The sequence below is a fragment of the Cariama cristata genome, unplaced genomic scaffold, assembly GCF_000690535.1.
Source record: "Cariama cristata isolate BGI_N322 unplaced genomic scaffold, ASM69053v1 scaffold3329, whole genome shotgun sequence".
NCBI classification, from domain to species: Eukaryota; Metazoa; Chordata; class Aves; order Cariamiformes; family Cariamidae; genus Cariama; species Cariama cristata.
This window is the reverse complement of record NW_009637246.1, coordinates 60,675-76,678: the sequence shown is the minus strand read 5'-3', so window position 1 is coordinate 76,678 and position 16,004 is coordinate 60,675. Positions and strand designations below refer to the sequence as shown.

The 16,004-nt window shown below is 38.8% G+C and overlaps 1 protein-coding gene across 1 annotated transcript in view; it reads right to left on the bottom strand.

Moving 5' to 3' along the window:
- Positions 1-201: 201 nt before the first annotated feature.
- NPAS3 (neuronal PAS domain protein 3) overlaps positions 202-16,004 on the bottom strand; it is a 59,539-nt gene continuing 43,736 nt past the window's right edge. The window contains exons 4-6 of the mRNA XM_009708213.1: positions 10,470-10,617; positions 7,231-7,346; positions 202-4,474 (exon numbers count right to left, since the gene is read on the bottom strand). Coding sequence (XP_009706515.1) covers positions 3,165-4,474; positions 7,231-7,346; positions 10,470-10,617 — 1,574 coding nt within the window. The 3' untranslated portion in view covers positions 202-3,164. The remainder of the gene's footprint in view (positions 4,475-7,230; positions 7,347-10,469; positions 10,618-16,004) is intronic.

Sequence of the window (16,004 nt, the reverse complement as noted above, 5' to 3'; positions counted from 1 at the left end):
AGCATTCTTAACCTACATGTTGACAGCTTCTTTTCTTCATTTCGCAAGCGTTAATAAAATCTAGCTTTATCCTCTTTGATTTTTTTTTTTTTTAACAAAACAATTAAAAAATACCTGCTCAAACAAATACTACCAGCATTCATTAGTCAGGATGGTTATATGTAAAAGAAATGATGCCAGATAGTAACAAATCCAAGAGAAGTTTATTATGAAAATGGCACCTGCGGGATGAAAAAAAATTAAGTTACATAAAGACAACCATGTATGACATGTATGAGAATCTACAAAAGTATAAAAAGAACCCTGTTGTAAATGAAGTATGTACATTTCTGATTTGCAGCATTATCAATGATCAATGAAAAAAATGTTTCAAATAAGCCAGGCACTCAAGAAGTTAGATTCGGTTAGCTTAACACAAAATAAATGTACCATAGCTGTCACTTTTTAACATTTTAATTTTTTTTATATTGTAGAGTTGGTAACACTGCTAAGATTTATACGAACAGAATCCCTTTCCCCATTATTCAGCTACTTGGCACCAGTCTCCTCATAAAAGATTTCATATATTTGTACAAGAAATAGTTAAAAACACAGACACAGTCTTCACAGGTAATGAAGTTTTTTTTTCATTTTGTAATTTTAAACACTATGGATTTAGACAGCAGCTGTGATTATCTGTTAGTTTAAATCACCAGAAATCATTTTGACACAACACAGAAACATTTATAAAAAAAACCCAAAACAACAACAGCTGTCTAGCTGTTCTTTGTAGCTGATAGGTGCACTCCTTTGATTGTTCCATAGCTAGAGTAGAGCTTCCAAAATTAAACTTTGAATTTTCCAATCAGCTTTCTTGCCTTTTTTAGACCTACTTAAATCCTTCCAATGGAACCTTTAAAAGCTTATTAATTAAATTTGTGGCGTCCAATTCCTTTTTTTGCTATTACTCCGCTGTGGCTTGGACCTACTTCTCAAATTCAAAGCGACCGTAGGAATTGACTCAACGTAGTGAGCGATCAAAAATTCAAAGGACAGCTGAGTTAATATATTAGCATTGCACACATAAGCAAATATATTTGACAATTCTAAGCTCAGTTTCCTTTTTAAACAACGCTGGTCGACCTTTGAAAGCAATTCCTATGTCACCGGTAATTGCTCTACGTGTTACTCCGCCAGCCTACCTGGGAGAAAACCAAAGAAATGCACCCTCTGCTTACAGTTCGAGCACAAGGGACTCTGGGAATGTTAACAACTGAGGCTATATGGCGTCAATTTGCTTAATATATCTGAGCATTACTCTGTAGTGCATTGTGGGGTACACTGGAAGAGTAAGTCATACCCAGAATTCCTCTGTGGGTAAAATGGCTCCATTAACCTTGAGCTAGTTAAGAGTCTTTTATCTCTGAGAGTGAAGAAGAGAGAACGAGAGAGCGAGAGAGAGAGCGAGGGGAAAAGTGTGGAGGGAGGAGAGAGAGGAAGGGGGAGAGAGAGGTTTGAGAATACACAACAGCAAAGCAACAGCAGAAATTAAAAGGTATACAGACAGTGGAAGCAGCATAAGGTGACATTACAGAGGAAGGCCACCACACAAAAACCACTAACCCCCAAGAATCACTGGTTCACTAGGACTGCAGGAATGGGACTTCACCACTCCGGACTAGAGATAAAGCACAGAGAAGACAAAGGACAAAACAACTACATTAGCTTAGTATATACTGCATATAGTAACACACATTGAAACTGCAATGGGACTGACAGCCAAGGACACTTACACATTGTACACATTACAGTTCTCACATCTGTTATTAGATGCCTTAACAAACAGCTGCCAAAGATGGAGTGGAAGAAGAATTTATATTTGACAGTCATTTGGAGTGTTTGACACTACACTGTGATTTCTGGCAACAAAGACAAAATAGGAGATTTCTTTTCTTTTACTTAATGTGCAGTTTTCAGTTGTAGTTATCTATTTCAAGCTTATTAACCCATTCTTTAGTTTTAAAACATATTGGTTTCAACACTAGAAATAAGGAAAAAATAACAAAAAATACCCAAATCAAAGAAAAAAAAAAAGAAATTTACAACCTTCCCTCTATAATATTAAATGAAAAAACAAAACAAAACATGTTAAATAGTTCTTCTGTTTTTTTTTTTTTTTACTCTGAAGTGTTATTTGATGTTGTAAAATTAGCCTCAGTTACACTGAGAAAAAAAGAAAGCAAAACAATATGCACCTAAGAAACTGCTCCTCGCGTCAATTAAATTGAGTTTTTTGTTTTTAAGCACTTTTTGAAAAAGGCTTCCTGACCCATTTAAATTTGATGTGAGGCTATGCTTGTTAGTTTGGAGGTAAAAAATTTTAAAGTCCTGCAGCAAATGTTAATGAGGGCTTTTGTCTTAACTAACCAAGGAGACTGCAGCACCCAACTATAAACCAGTACGGAACACATTCTTTCCAAAAAACCCAGCCCACAAGCTGCATATTGTATGAAGACATTACAGATTAATAAATGATAGCACCATGGTTTTAGAAATTAAGTTAAAGTTTCAGTAATTAACATTTAGTCCAACTTTTTAACATTCTAGTCACAGGCCAGAAATTAACTTTTTAAGAACCCAAATTATTTTATGTGCAAGTAAGAAAATCTTAACCATAAAAAGAGAATTAAACTCTGCATAAAATTCTAAAATACTATCCCCTATTTTTAAAGGAATTAGGAACAAAAACCCCTTTTCATTTGACTTAGTCAAACAGGGCACATTGTTTATGCTTGTCTCTTTTAATCTTGATCATATCAAGATCATTTTGAAGTAAAACCAATGGTTGTCACTTTAAAATCTCTTTACCACAACACTGAGTATTCTATGGCAGAGGCATACACATATTAAAGGCATCTTAATAAAGATGCAAAGGAAAAAACACACATCTTAGAAGAAGACAAAATGGCAGGCAACTGGTACTTTGACTCTCTGAAGGCAAAAATAAAAAAATATCTTTACATTAAAGAATAAGTCAAGTTAAAGAGAAAGGGAATGAAATGGGGACCATCATATTGAGAGAATAAGCTGACCTGCTCAAATTCAAAGTGCTAGAATTAAAGGTCTAAATTAAAACATAGTCTATGCCTCAGAGTATAACACTGAACACAGTATGTGGTCATATTTCAATCCTCTTTCCGTTCCAGAGTCTGTGTAGTGTGAATGCCATTGCTGTACACAGGAAATGGAAGAGTGGAAAAAAGTCCTTCGGCAGTTGTGAACACATTCCCTGCAGGCATTTGGGTCAGACTGGCCCCGCTCACAGCACTTCCAAACGGTCCCGACATATTGAGTCGGTGAACGTGGTGGTAGAGCATTTCCATCGGTGTTTTAGGATCCAGCCCAAAGCTGGGGCTGTTAACATCAACGAAGTTAACAGCATGGGTGTTGGGGAGGAGGTTGCCCTGCATGGCTAAAGTAACTTCAGCTGGAGCATACCGAATAGTGCCAGTGGTGTAGACCCTCTGAGCAGCAGTGCTGGTCGCAGCAAGGGTTCCCGTTACCCTGTGAACCAAAGGAAGCACCACATTGCCTGCTTGTAACCTCTGAAGGGCTTCCAGATCCCCAGTGTACAACAAAGAGTTGGAAGTTGTGGGACCGCCTGGATGTTTGTCCCGTGGAGATGCTGAAAGTGGGGGTGACAAAGGGTCAGAGGACACAGGAGCCAAGGCCGAGCTGGATGAGGTGCTGAACTGAGTTTTACGGCTGGCAGTATTTTCAGTCCCTGGTGGGGTGAGAACGGAGTCTGGAATGGAGACATGTAAACTACTGCTGGCTTGGGGGGAAGGGAAGTGCTCGGAGCTGGGGGGCTTGGTCATACTGTAGGGTGATTCATTCCTTGAGATTTCCCTGTTGGGTGGGTAATTCCAAATACTGCTATCATTATCAAAATTGATAGGTTCTGAGATTTCTGTTTTAATTTTGAGCACTGAGGCACTGTTTGGTGACGAGAGCAGCTGGGGCTGGTCCACCAAAGCTGAGTCAAGCCCATTTGGACTTGAGGTGCTTGACAGCCTTCTCCGGGTCATGCTGCCTCCCTTTTGCTTTTTTCTCCTCTTCTTCCTCTTTTGATGTTTGCTGGAAGACTGAGCATTTATTTCCCCTGCACTGTCTGAGTCCTTGGCACTGTCCGAGGTCAGTGATTCACAGTTCTGCAACCGCAAGTCTGACTCACTCTCAACATAGCGCTCCACCTTGATCTGCATAGAGCCAAGAGTGCCAAAACTGTCCTCAGGGGCCTTTTGATTCTCGAAATCAGAGTTTTCAAAGCTGTCATCACTGTCCCTGCTGTCCTGGTTGCTGGAGCTGTTCCCATCATCATTACAGTTCATTTCGTTATCCGACTGATTTCCTGACTTTTTCCTGTCAGATTCAGGGTCTTCACTGTTTTCTGACTGGTTTCCTTTCTCATCTGACTTTGAGTTCTCATTGTCCTCTGGAGCAAAAGGAAAGTGAAACAAACCATTAGCAACAGGAACATAGTATTATAGCCCAAGTCCAGATTTCTACCTACCAATGAGATTTGATTGTTGTAAACTTTTTTGCCAAAAGGTGTTCTCTTCTGTAGAGCCACAATTTTTTGCAGCGTTGTGTTAGGAGAGTTTTGATCACCATGAATCTCTCAGACTCAGGACTGTTAACGCACTAAAAGCCTATGATATATGGCCTGCACCTTGATTGAGGGGGGCCTTCTCATCTGCTCACTGGACAAGAATCATTTTGACAACTGTGAGGACAACAGCATTGTAGCTGTGTCATCCGAAGTGGAGTCAGTGAACAATCACATTATGACCGCTATGTTCTGGTGATTGTTCTTTCACATCCGTGTTCTCCTACAGTGGGCACGCATCCAGGTGTAGCTCTATTTACTAATGAAGATTCTAGTCATCTCATTTTCCTCTCATCATTGCCACTTTAAAAGTGGCATAGTGTCCCTGACTTCAGTGGAATTACTGCTGATTTCCTCCCGTGTGAGAGGAGAAGCAGGTCATATGTGTATAAATCTGAATGAATAAACCAGTTAAAACAATTTTGTTATGTTGCTAGACTGTCTTCTCATATTCCCCTGAAGGGCAACAAATAAAAAAAAAAAAAAAGGAAAAAAATTCAGGCAGTGAATTAAATTCTTCATTGATCCAAATCATCCAAGGGCCATTGAAAATAGCCCAGCTAGAGCACTGAGAGGATGTCACTCTTCTTGCCTGAATTTATTTAGTTGTGTTTTAGATTTTTACCTAATTCTAATATGGATGAGATAAACACTCTAGCCCACTGGACTCAGGGAGCCAAAGCAGCTTTGAGACTGAATACGCTCCATTATCATACTATGTTTGAAAGGGTCATGAAAGGCTTCAGGAGACCCCGTCTTTTACAGAACAGCCAGAAACCTTTTGTTGGGAAATAAAAGATGTTTTTTCACTCATCAGAGCCAAGTACTACCCTTTTCAATATACTTATTATAGGGAGAGAGGGGAAGAGCCAGTTTTCCTCTAAAGATTGGTTACTCCTGGAGCCATGTCAATACCAAAGAGTTTCCCAGAAGTGCTGGAGAAGGTGGGCTTGACAGGGAAGTTGTCCAAGGATTCAGGGCAGTGCGCTCCACAAGTCACTTAGTGGGACTTCACTTGAGTCACCAGCAGCAGAGAGACCTTCCCTTTTGAAAAATAAAACCCACAGAAGCAAAGTAACAGCCACAAACCCCTAAATCTCAACCAGTTTTTCGTTCCACCTAGGGTTGCATTTCTCCTACTACATTTTTGGTTTTTTGATGATGCTTTCTTTTAAGGTCATGGTTTATAACTGGTCAAGAGTGGGCTTAGGGTGAGGTAGTCTAAAGCTGCACAAAATTTGCCTGGGATTTTATCAGAGCTTGAACTGAACTTGTTGGTTTCATCCAAGATGCTGTTCCGATTTCAGGTCCTTTGGCATTTCTATTTCATTCTTTTGTAAGAAACAACCCCCTGCCTCTGCTGTCTTCCAAGACTCTCAGACATCTGCTTCTGAGATGTACACATCTGTGCACCTTTGAAGAATGCTCACTTGCTCTGCATCAGCCTTAGGAGTCAAGAATGCACATGCACTTCTCACCTGGAAAAACTTACAGTGCACATGGGAAATGCAAACTGTTCTCCACATGTGTGTTATTTGGCTATTTAGGAACAAGATAGCATAAAGGGAGCACTGGGAATGGGTGAAGAGATTCCCAATGATGGTGGGCAACAAGCCTGTATGTGTGCCTAATGTTGACTTAAACCATCAAACCAAGCTGTCAAAAGAGAACAAATAAAGGCAAAAGACGAAAGAGAACAGCCATATCATACAATATAACATCAAGGCCTGATCGTCTTCTTGCTTTTGTTTGATTTATGTCACTGTGATCCATTTTCTCCAGATTTTTTTTGGTTGTTATCATAGACATGAGAGAAAAATTATATATATGTATTGCATACTACAGCAGAGTAACATCCTTAGTTCTTGGGCCACAGGAAACCATGCTCCTTTCAAAGACAGATGATCTGTACCTGTGCCTAGGTAACCACTTTTAAAACGGGGAATGTGTGAACCATCTGTGCACTGGATCATCTGTAGGACTACTTTACACATTAAGTTTGACAAGTACATTTAGCTTTTAAAAAACAACTGATGTCTCAGACTGAAAGGGCTTAGAAACAAGTGCTTGAACCCATATCTTCTAATAAAATGTAATTATTTTAACCCAAGAAACCCCTCAAATTTTGCAATCTTCACTGCCCCCTAGTGAGATTCTTCAAAAATGTATTTATACAGGAAAAAGGGTCATAAAGACTGACAGTAAAGACTTATCTTCAGAATATGTGCCTACTCTGGAAAGATAAGAACTAGAATTATATTCAACAGTTACAATCCCAGGTCCTTTGCACAAGGAACAATACCTGTTCATGAAGTTTAGCTGGGAAATGAAATATTTAGTTCAGTGCAATGCAGGCAAGGATGCATGCACAGAGTGAAGAGAAATACTGAGGAAATGGAGATACTGTGGAAATGCTGAAGTCATTAAAAGGTTTTGCTAGTGTTTTTCAATAAAATTGTACAGGAATTTTGTTGTTGTTATAACGGAACAATCCTTGAGAATGAAAAGCAACTGGAAAGCCAACCACGTGGCTCTCATCATATGAACCTTTTGTGGGCGTAAAAGCACACCCTGTGCATTACCTGAGTTGTCCTTTGAGTCCGATTCAGAGTCAGAAGTCTCTGAGGATTCTGAGGTTTTCTCTGGCAGATGAGGAAGTTGTGCAATATCCATTGGAGTGTCCTTGTACTCTGGGTTGCTGAAAAGGAGGCAGCAAATATGAACACAATTTGATGATTTGCAGTTTCATGTTTTTTGCCTCTTTTCATATCAAAGTTCAGGAACAAAGAACATAAATAGGAAGAATAGCAGAGCAAACACAGAAACATACATTTTCGGCTCCTCAGAGCTTCACAGTAGGGATTTTATGAAGGTTTATTTTAATACTGCTGTCAAATACTTATATTGACCAGGTACTAAAACTTGTTTGATTCTAGTGAAGTTTTAGAGCTATGAAAGCATTCTTACTGAAGTGGGACACCATGGCTTGCGTGATATCTAACAGTAAAGCCACACTGTGTAATCATCCAACAACAAAATATCTCGATTTCGATCCCATTACTGTGCCTGGAAGGACAGAGAAGGTGTTTTTAACTTTTCCAATCTGTTTCTCTCCCACTGGCAATGTCTATTAGACTTATCTCTGTAGCAATGCTCTCTATCAACCTTGCCAGAGCCCTTTCAATACCTGTTTTTCTCAATGTTCCTGTTTTCTACACTTCAATCAAGCAGACCATACATAAATTAGTAAGAACGTGCTCAGTTAGGGCTAGAGAAAATGACCACTGTACAAAAGAATTTGGCCAAAAAATAGATTAAAAAGGTCTTGCTTTTTTTAAACACTGCACACATGCATCCACATCACCAAGAAACCAAAAGCAACCACTCTAAATATATGACAGATGCACATGTGCATGTTAAGATGCATATGTTAGGGATAAAGAACTGTCAACACACCCATTATAATCATATCTTCATCTGCTCATGTGGTGCTCACCTGTGACTTGTTAGCAATGAACATGACTGAAATGTAAAAAAGCTACACTACCAGAGAAATTGAAAAAACACCCAAACCCCCAACCCTATGCTTTTTATTGGTTTGTACCTTTTAAAATGTGTTCCTTTCCCAAGTCCTTGCAAAGGCAGGGGAAGAGACACAGCTAGACATAAGTGGCATAGGAATGTTGAAAATAAACAAAGTCTTCAATCATTTTTGAATAGGTGAGCGTTTCTATGCAGTTCAAATTCCAGCCCGGTGATAGAGCAGAAAATCTGCAGTCCTGTGTAGAACAATACGAGGCAGCACTGGGGGTGACTGACACACTATCAGAATGACAGTGTGCCCATATTCAGCCTATTACAGTGTACTGTGAAAATTCAGAGTACACGCAGTTCACATTGAAATGCCATTCTTACGATTATCATCTTTATGGTTTTGTCCGGACAAAGTGACTTTATTCTGTTGCATCCCAGGGCAGTTCCCAAATTTGCCCCCTCCAAGCAAAAGATGTCTGAGGGCTTTCACACTGTGAATAACAAGTTGCTAGAACAAGAACAGCATTAATCCTCCCTGTCACTATAATTAGTCTATCCTTTTACAGACAGCTGAATCGTACTTTCTAATGCATGGAAACGTATACAGACCAGTACTCCTGCTAAGAGTAGACCTAATTATGCCTTGGTCTACTATCTGGACACTTAGATCTTTCGTGGATTCTAGTACTAGGAGAAATCTAAATTAAAAATACAAATTCAGTGGAGAAGTTAATCTTTTTCTAACAGACCAGTGAAGGGAATGCAACAGAAAAATCAAGTTTAGGGAGGAGACTTGGAGAAGACCACACTGCTTTTCTTTTTTTTGTTAGATATATTCTGTTGGTAGAGAAAATAATTTTGTGGGATGTTTGTGGAGGAGGTTCACCGATTGTCTGGAAAGCAGCAAGGGGACAGAGGAAACTGTTCATAATTCTTACGGACCGCTTTCCCAGCTAGAATATGAGCATATTTCTGGGCATTTTGAAGCCCTGTTAGGACTGGAGCAGTGAAGCTGTACTTCCAGTTCACAATTGGCAGGCTTAAGCTGACCTCTTGAAATGCTGCATTCTGCCTTGCTCTTGCAAAAAGAGACAAAAAAGTAGCAGGGTGAGGATAGATTCAGAAATGGCCATGCTCAACCATAGCAGGACAGAAACATGCAAGCCCAATAAACACTCCACTGCTGTGGAAGGTTTCCCACAGTATCCCCCAATGCTATCCTCCCAGGGGTTGCTTCCTTCTTTTCCCCAAAAGGGGAATCAAAAGTATTTCAATGTGCAAGTTTAGGCAGACACAGTCTCTTCAGGGCTTGCTAGACTTGGCACAGTAAGTCACAGTCTAACCCCTAGACATCACTTTGAACTCTCATGGCATCAAAGGGAATGTAACAAACCATGACAAGCAACTTAAAAAGAGAACAGGCCAGAAAATGACAATTGCATTTCATGACAATCTCAAGGTTTCAAATTTTATTTGTTTGTTTGTTCTGCTCTGGAATGAAACAGGAAATCCCCCAATCTTATTGAACATATTCACAAAACAGAATGTGTTGAAAGGTATTTTCAGATGAGAAAGGTCAGGTTTATAATTCACTGTCTTTCAGTGACTGTTGGTCTTCCCTTGAGCTCAGAAACTAGTCCTTTAAAAATACTTGGGCTTTGGTAAAACAGAATTTCTCAGGGAAGAGCTTTTCATTCAAGATATTACTGTTATAATACTGTTCTAATAGCTTAAAATAGTTTTAATTGCTACTTTTTTTTTTTTAAATCCTATTTTGCATTTTTCATTTGAATACCGTCTGATGGTTACAGGAACAACATATTAGTTCAAGGCTTTTCTCCTAAGAAAATTCCTTTCTCTGGAGTGAACTGACAAACACCTTTTGGAGAGAGCTTTTTGTAGCATTCCAGAAATTTGCTTCCATGCATTTTCAATAACCGAATGAACCAGTGCCCAACACGTCACACCAGATTTTATAACAGAAATACTGAAAGTTGATGTGGATCATTTTTACCTCTGAACTCAGGTTGAGTAGATTTCAGGGGAGTGGACGCATGCAATAAAATGGTGGTGGGTTTGTAAGGCAGCATAATAACTCAAGAATATTCCAGTGTACCGAGATATGAAAGATGACTCAATAAATATAACCAAATGGCACTGTTTCTGAGGTAAACTATATGAAAAGTTCTCCTTAACTTTCTCCAGCAATTGTTTTTTTCCCTAAAACTCTCATCAACACAGACAAGCAACAGAGACAGCAGTTGAGAGAAGTGACTGGAAGACCTACCTAAGCAGGTAATTGACCCAGATGATATTCTTCTCACTTGCGTTCTTGGCATTGACAGCTATGGTTGCACTAGACTGTATCCAGATATAACCTCCATTCTTCTGCATCCAGCGGTAATACTTTGTTACACATTGACCCTTATTCAGCACTGGCAAAAAAACAGAAACAAAACAGAAGCAAGATATAATGCATGTTAGAGCTGTGGTAAAATGATCTTCATTGTACAACATGCCACAAGTATAAGCAGAAGATACTTGGCTTCCTTTAGGTTTAATGCAACATGCCAGTGAGATGACAAACAGGATCCAAAGTTCAGTCTAACTAGCTGCACGTTTTACAAGTTTTTAAAGTACAACTTTAATCTGTTTTTTGGGGGGAACTCTAGTGGAAGAAGAAAAGTAAAAAGAAGTACAAATCTCTCTGGTTCACAGAATACTTATTGCTGTGTGGACATATTCAATGCACTCAATGTCAAACTGTAAAAAAAGAAAAGGAAAAAAAAGAAGCAAATTTATATGTGATTTATTCATAGCTCCTAGGTAGACCTCTTTGAGATTCTGGATATTTGAAAGGTTTGGGAAGATACTCTACCCCTGCTGCTTTGATCATTTCTCCTTATTGCAGGCGATATCAACCACTGAACTTATACATCTGTTTCTTTGATCTTGTCAAACAGAATTTACAGTTCTCAGACGAACCAAATCTCCACCGGTCAGTGGGGGGAAAGTCCTGGGAGAATTTACTTTCTACCAGAGCAAAGTAAATCCACCAACAGACTGAGGAAGAGGCCTAAGGGAGGCACAGAATGGCTTGGTTAGAGTCAAGAGTGACAGCTCTCTCCGATGTTTGAAATATGCTAGGAAACAGAGAAACAAGTAAAAGCAATCAGTAATGTGAAACGGTGTTACTGAATGCTCGAAGCGAGAAGGCTTAAAAATCCAGATGTTTAAAGTAATACTTCAGCCAAAATATGGCCAAGTTGAAAGGGATTTGGTTCGTATCTGATGCTTCAGTGTCAGGAGAAGGGGACGAAATGCAAACCTTTCAGTGGAAGGGAGCAGCATGGCTTTAAAGAAACCTAAACTATAGAAAACCTGGGTGCCGTTGCTGCTGGAGCCCTTCCTCCCCGCATTGCTCACGAATCCCACACCGCTTTGTCCACTAGAGGGCACTGTGCCTTCACGCACACCGCCTGCTTTTGTCATGTCCTTGTCTCCGTCTGCTGAAATGAAAAACCTCTAACTGCTGTAATAAATTTGGCTAAATTAGCTGCTAAATGGTTATCTCAAGTAATATGTATTTGCATTAATCATCTTGCTCTAAACCAGAACAAGCCAGAGTCCTAAAGACGTAGTAAATTCATATTGTCCATTTAATTACGGCTAATAAGTGCTTCATATACAATAGTTTCATGAAGTACATTTTCATTTTTTTTTTGTAGAGGGAAAAGAAAAAAGTCACTTTGGAAAAGAATAAGTATTTAAGGCAGTTAAAGTTCCTACCATAAATGTGACAAATGACACTTTGGAGCTTTCAAGTTAACCAAATGTCTATACCCCTAATTATACATATGAATGTATCTATATCTCAATCCGTGTACAATAGATACCTACAGGAAAAGATATTTACAAAGGTAGCCACACAAACACAGATGCTTTCTTACCTTAGAGGGCTCCCCCAATCCCTACTCCAATTTTTCAACTACTGAATAAAAAAATGAATGTAGAAAAGTGCAATGTAAAGTGAATGTAAAGTGCAAGCCAAGTTCAGCTGTAATGTGAACAAATATTTGCGATCTGGGTCCTGCTGTTTTTCAGCAACTTCTAGTTAACTAGGTTTGTTTCTAGCAGAGATCCATAGTTTCCCTAAATTCTTAATTTTGTATTCCAATCTCTAAATATTCTGCTATGACAACTCATTGGCTTCAAAACCTCATTATACAGCAGAATAAAGATAAAATATGAACAACTGACTACCCAGCATTTCTGTCAAACAAATGTTGTATGCCACTTTAGAAAACAATCTCACATAAATTAGCCCAACTTTATCAGTTATGAAGAATAAGGGAAGAAAAGTACTGCTGTAATTTTTGATTACGGTAGACATTTCTATTTCAGTAAAATAGGACATTCAAAATACCCTGCTTACAGCTGACAGTAAAACTGATATGGCTGGAAGTCTGGAGTGATATTGTTTCCTTTCCAGAAACCTGAACACCCACAGGTGTGTGCAGAAACTAGCAAAATCTATCTGCGCTTGTATCCCCTAATTATACTGTTGTCTTCTTTATAATAGTTTTTATCTGAGGAGTTTACCATGCTATACAAATACCAAAGGATGAATCCTCACAACTGCCCACATGCACATTTAAAAGTCAAGGTACCAGGTGAGTCACCAGCCAGTGACTGAAGAGCATACTGCAATTTTGCATAGTAACAGCTACGAGGACCCAGATTCTCCAGCTCTTTCAGTCCGTTTCATCCTAGACAAGTCCTTCCTCCTTCAGTACTTTTTATATTGGTTGTTGCACCACTGGAAAAGTCTATGTCATGAGCTGAACAGAGCATTCATTTCAGAACTATGGAAAAAAGGGGGAAATGAAAACTTTGTAAGTCACCTCTGAGGGAAAAGGTGCTTGCTTTTTCAAGAAAGATAATTCAGTGCATCAGAGTTGCATACAAACCATCTACAGTGAGAGTTCAGGCTCCCAACTCACCATACATCCAAAGAATATCTGAAATAGTGTCTTGAAAATGAGGTTTCCATGAAGCTCACCTAACTGTAAATTCCCACTCTCTATTTGGCCAGCTCAGATATATTACCACATACAGAGGATTTTCCTTCCTGCATCTGTCTAAAGCATGTTTCATATGAGAGATTTGTGGACCACGCTCTGAAGGAAGTCCCACAATTCAATATAAATATTCTTTCTGTAAAGAGATACTCTGGCAGGCCAGCTGTGCCGTGCTGCTAAATCTGGTTCTTACATCCTTTGAGAGTGCACTAGGCATCTCGAAGCCAGTTCTGAAAGCTCATACTGTATCTTGGGAAGAGGTTGGTTGTTTTTTTTTTTTAATGGTTGGAAGAGACCTCAAAGATGAAAGAGAAAGAAAGAAAAAAAATTGAAATGTTTTCTAATTTATGGTATTTTTTAACTGTTGGCATTGCCAAGCTGAAACTTAGATGAGAATTTTGAGAAAACAAGCAACTAGAAGGACACATCAGGAAGGGAAATCTATCTGGTTTATTGATAAAGTAACGTTAGTGAGTAAAGTCTAGTTTCATTTGGAGGATCTTCAGTTTGCAGGTACAGGGAGTCCATTAAGAAAGTTAATAATTTTGAGAAGAAATGAAAGTAAAGAATTAGTTCACCCTAAGCTCTGCTTGTGAAGTTACGTTTTGTTACTAGCAACAAACCACTCATTTCAGATTAGCATAAACTTCTGAAAAAGTAATGCCATGTGGACCACATCCTGAACTTATTCAGACTGAGAATCAGGGCTCAGCTTTGTATTTTTGTACACTGAGAAATGCAAAGAGTAAAATTTCTATTTGTATTATACATGGAGTACCCAGTCTGGCAGACAATGCAGTATGGGGGAAGGTGAGACTTGTGACCACATCAGTGGGATAGCTCGTGTGACTGAAGTTACACGGGATTATGCAGGATTGAGTTATATAATTACATATATACACATATATATAAAATCCCGTTAATCAAAGGGAATAACTGAGGTTAATGTTTCAAAACTGATGACCTTTACATTAGCTGCACAGATATATTCCCTAAAATGGTGGATGTTAAACTTGACTAAAATTTGCTGAAAGGTTACCTAGTTACTCAATTTGAATTTGGGGGTTAGCACGCCACAAATGCACAGTATGTCATGCTAAAAAGTAAAAAAAAAAAAAAATCTCACTTATTTCTCAAAGTATGAATATACTGCTATGTACACAGTTCCCAACAGAGGGATTTCAGTTTTCCTTAGTAGCTTTGCGCACAGCAATATTCTTGTAGCAGCGGAGTGAAGGAGGGGGGAGAAGAAGAAACAGTCAGTGTTCTTTGCAGGAACCTATTTCTGTTAGAAAATCAAAATAAATGAGTACAAGTTTGTCTTCAGAAATACGGTTACAAAAAGAAAAAGAACATAGTTTCTTCCTGTAAGGCTGTTCTGAGAAATCAAAGCCAAAGCTTCTAAATAGTGAGTTGTGTTTTAAAAGAAGGAAGTAGCTTAATTCAGTTTGAAGAGGAGATGAAGAAATTGTGTATCAAAAGCAGTCTTTTAGCAAAGTCTCTTACAAAAGGACATTTTACTCATGTGCATATGCATTTAAAAGCTACACTATATTGCGTATTCAGGTAAGTATTGAGTAAATAGGAAATGATGAGATCATCTTACATATTCACACAGCTTCACAAAGAGGCTCTTTATAATTGCTGAAAATATTGAGGTTACATCTGCTGTGCTATTCACCCTTCTCCTTGAAATACCTTTATCAATGACTGGGTAGTATTGACACTGAATTCCCCTTCTGATAAACTTATAAGAATATTTTTAATTTACTGCATGAGGATGAAAATGCCATACTTAATACCATAGTCGGATACTTAGCTGCAGCCACAAGTACTCTCTACATTCACAAAACTGGCAGATGAAACATGAAAAGGAATACTGACTCTTTAATCTCCACTTCTCCACCTCAGGCCCAAGGCAAGCTGACAGGGTAACTTCGTTCTGGAAACAGAGGGTTTTTTATTTTTTTAATTCTGGATTACTTTTTCTTCTGCTTTTGAAAACTGTGGGCTATAGGGGAATGAACCTGGCATAGACTTAAAACAAGAACAAGTTTCTTTATCTGAAAAGTTACAGTCCTTGATGCTTACAGGAAGGTCATTTTCAAAACCCACAGGAAAAATAGCATCACAGCCAGAAAGAGTGCATTAAGTGCCTTATTTGCTTGTAACAGAAACAGTTTTTCATTTATAACAGCTCTGAGGATCAAGTGAGCCTTTGATGTTGTAAGGGCTTTTCTATAGATTTTGCAATTAGCGAGTTAGATGTTTTAAATAGTAGGTATCCACAAATTGGATTTTAGCAATGAAAAAAAGTACTGAGCAATATTTAGCTATGTTAAATTCTGTTTGTTACTTAAACAGAATTACGAGCTAGATGATGGGAGACTTGTAGACATTCGGTGAGCAAATGTGTGCCATCTATACAATTGTCCATGAACACACTGATTTCAGACCTACTACATGGGCTGGGGTGAGGAGGAGGGGATGTAAGCCAGGACAGTGTGCAAATGCGTTCTTTACCCACCAGGTCAAAAGTGTGGCCTCCACAGGAGATTGCCTGGGGAAGAATGCCACCTCCCCATCACAGAAGTCCCCATGGGTCACATTGCTCTGCCTTCCCTCATTGCAGACAGTTGCTTACCAGCCCTGTGTGACTTACTGTATCTCAACAGAGATCTCTTAACAAAAATAGAAAGATGATAACTGTTTAGAACAATATTGGTTCTGTAAGGCTTTAG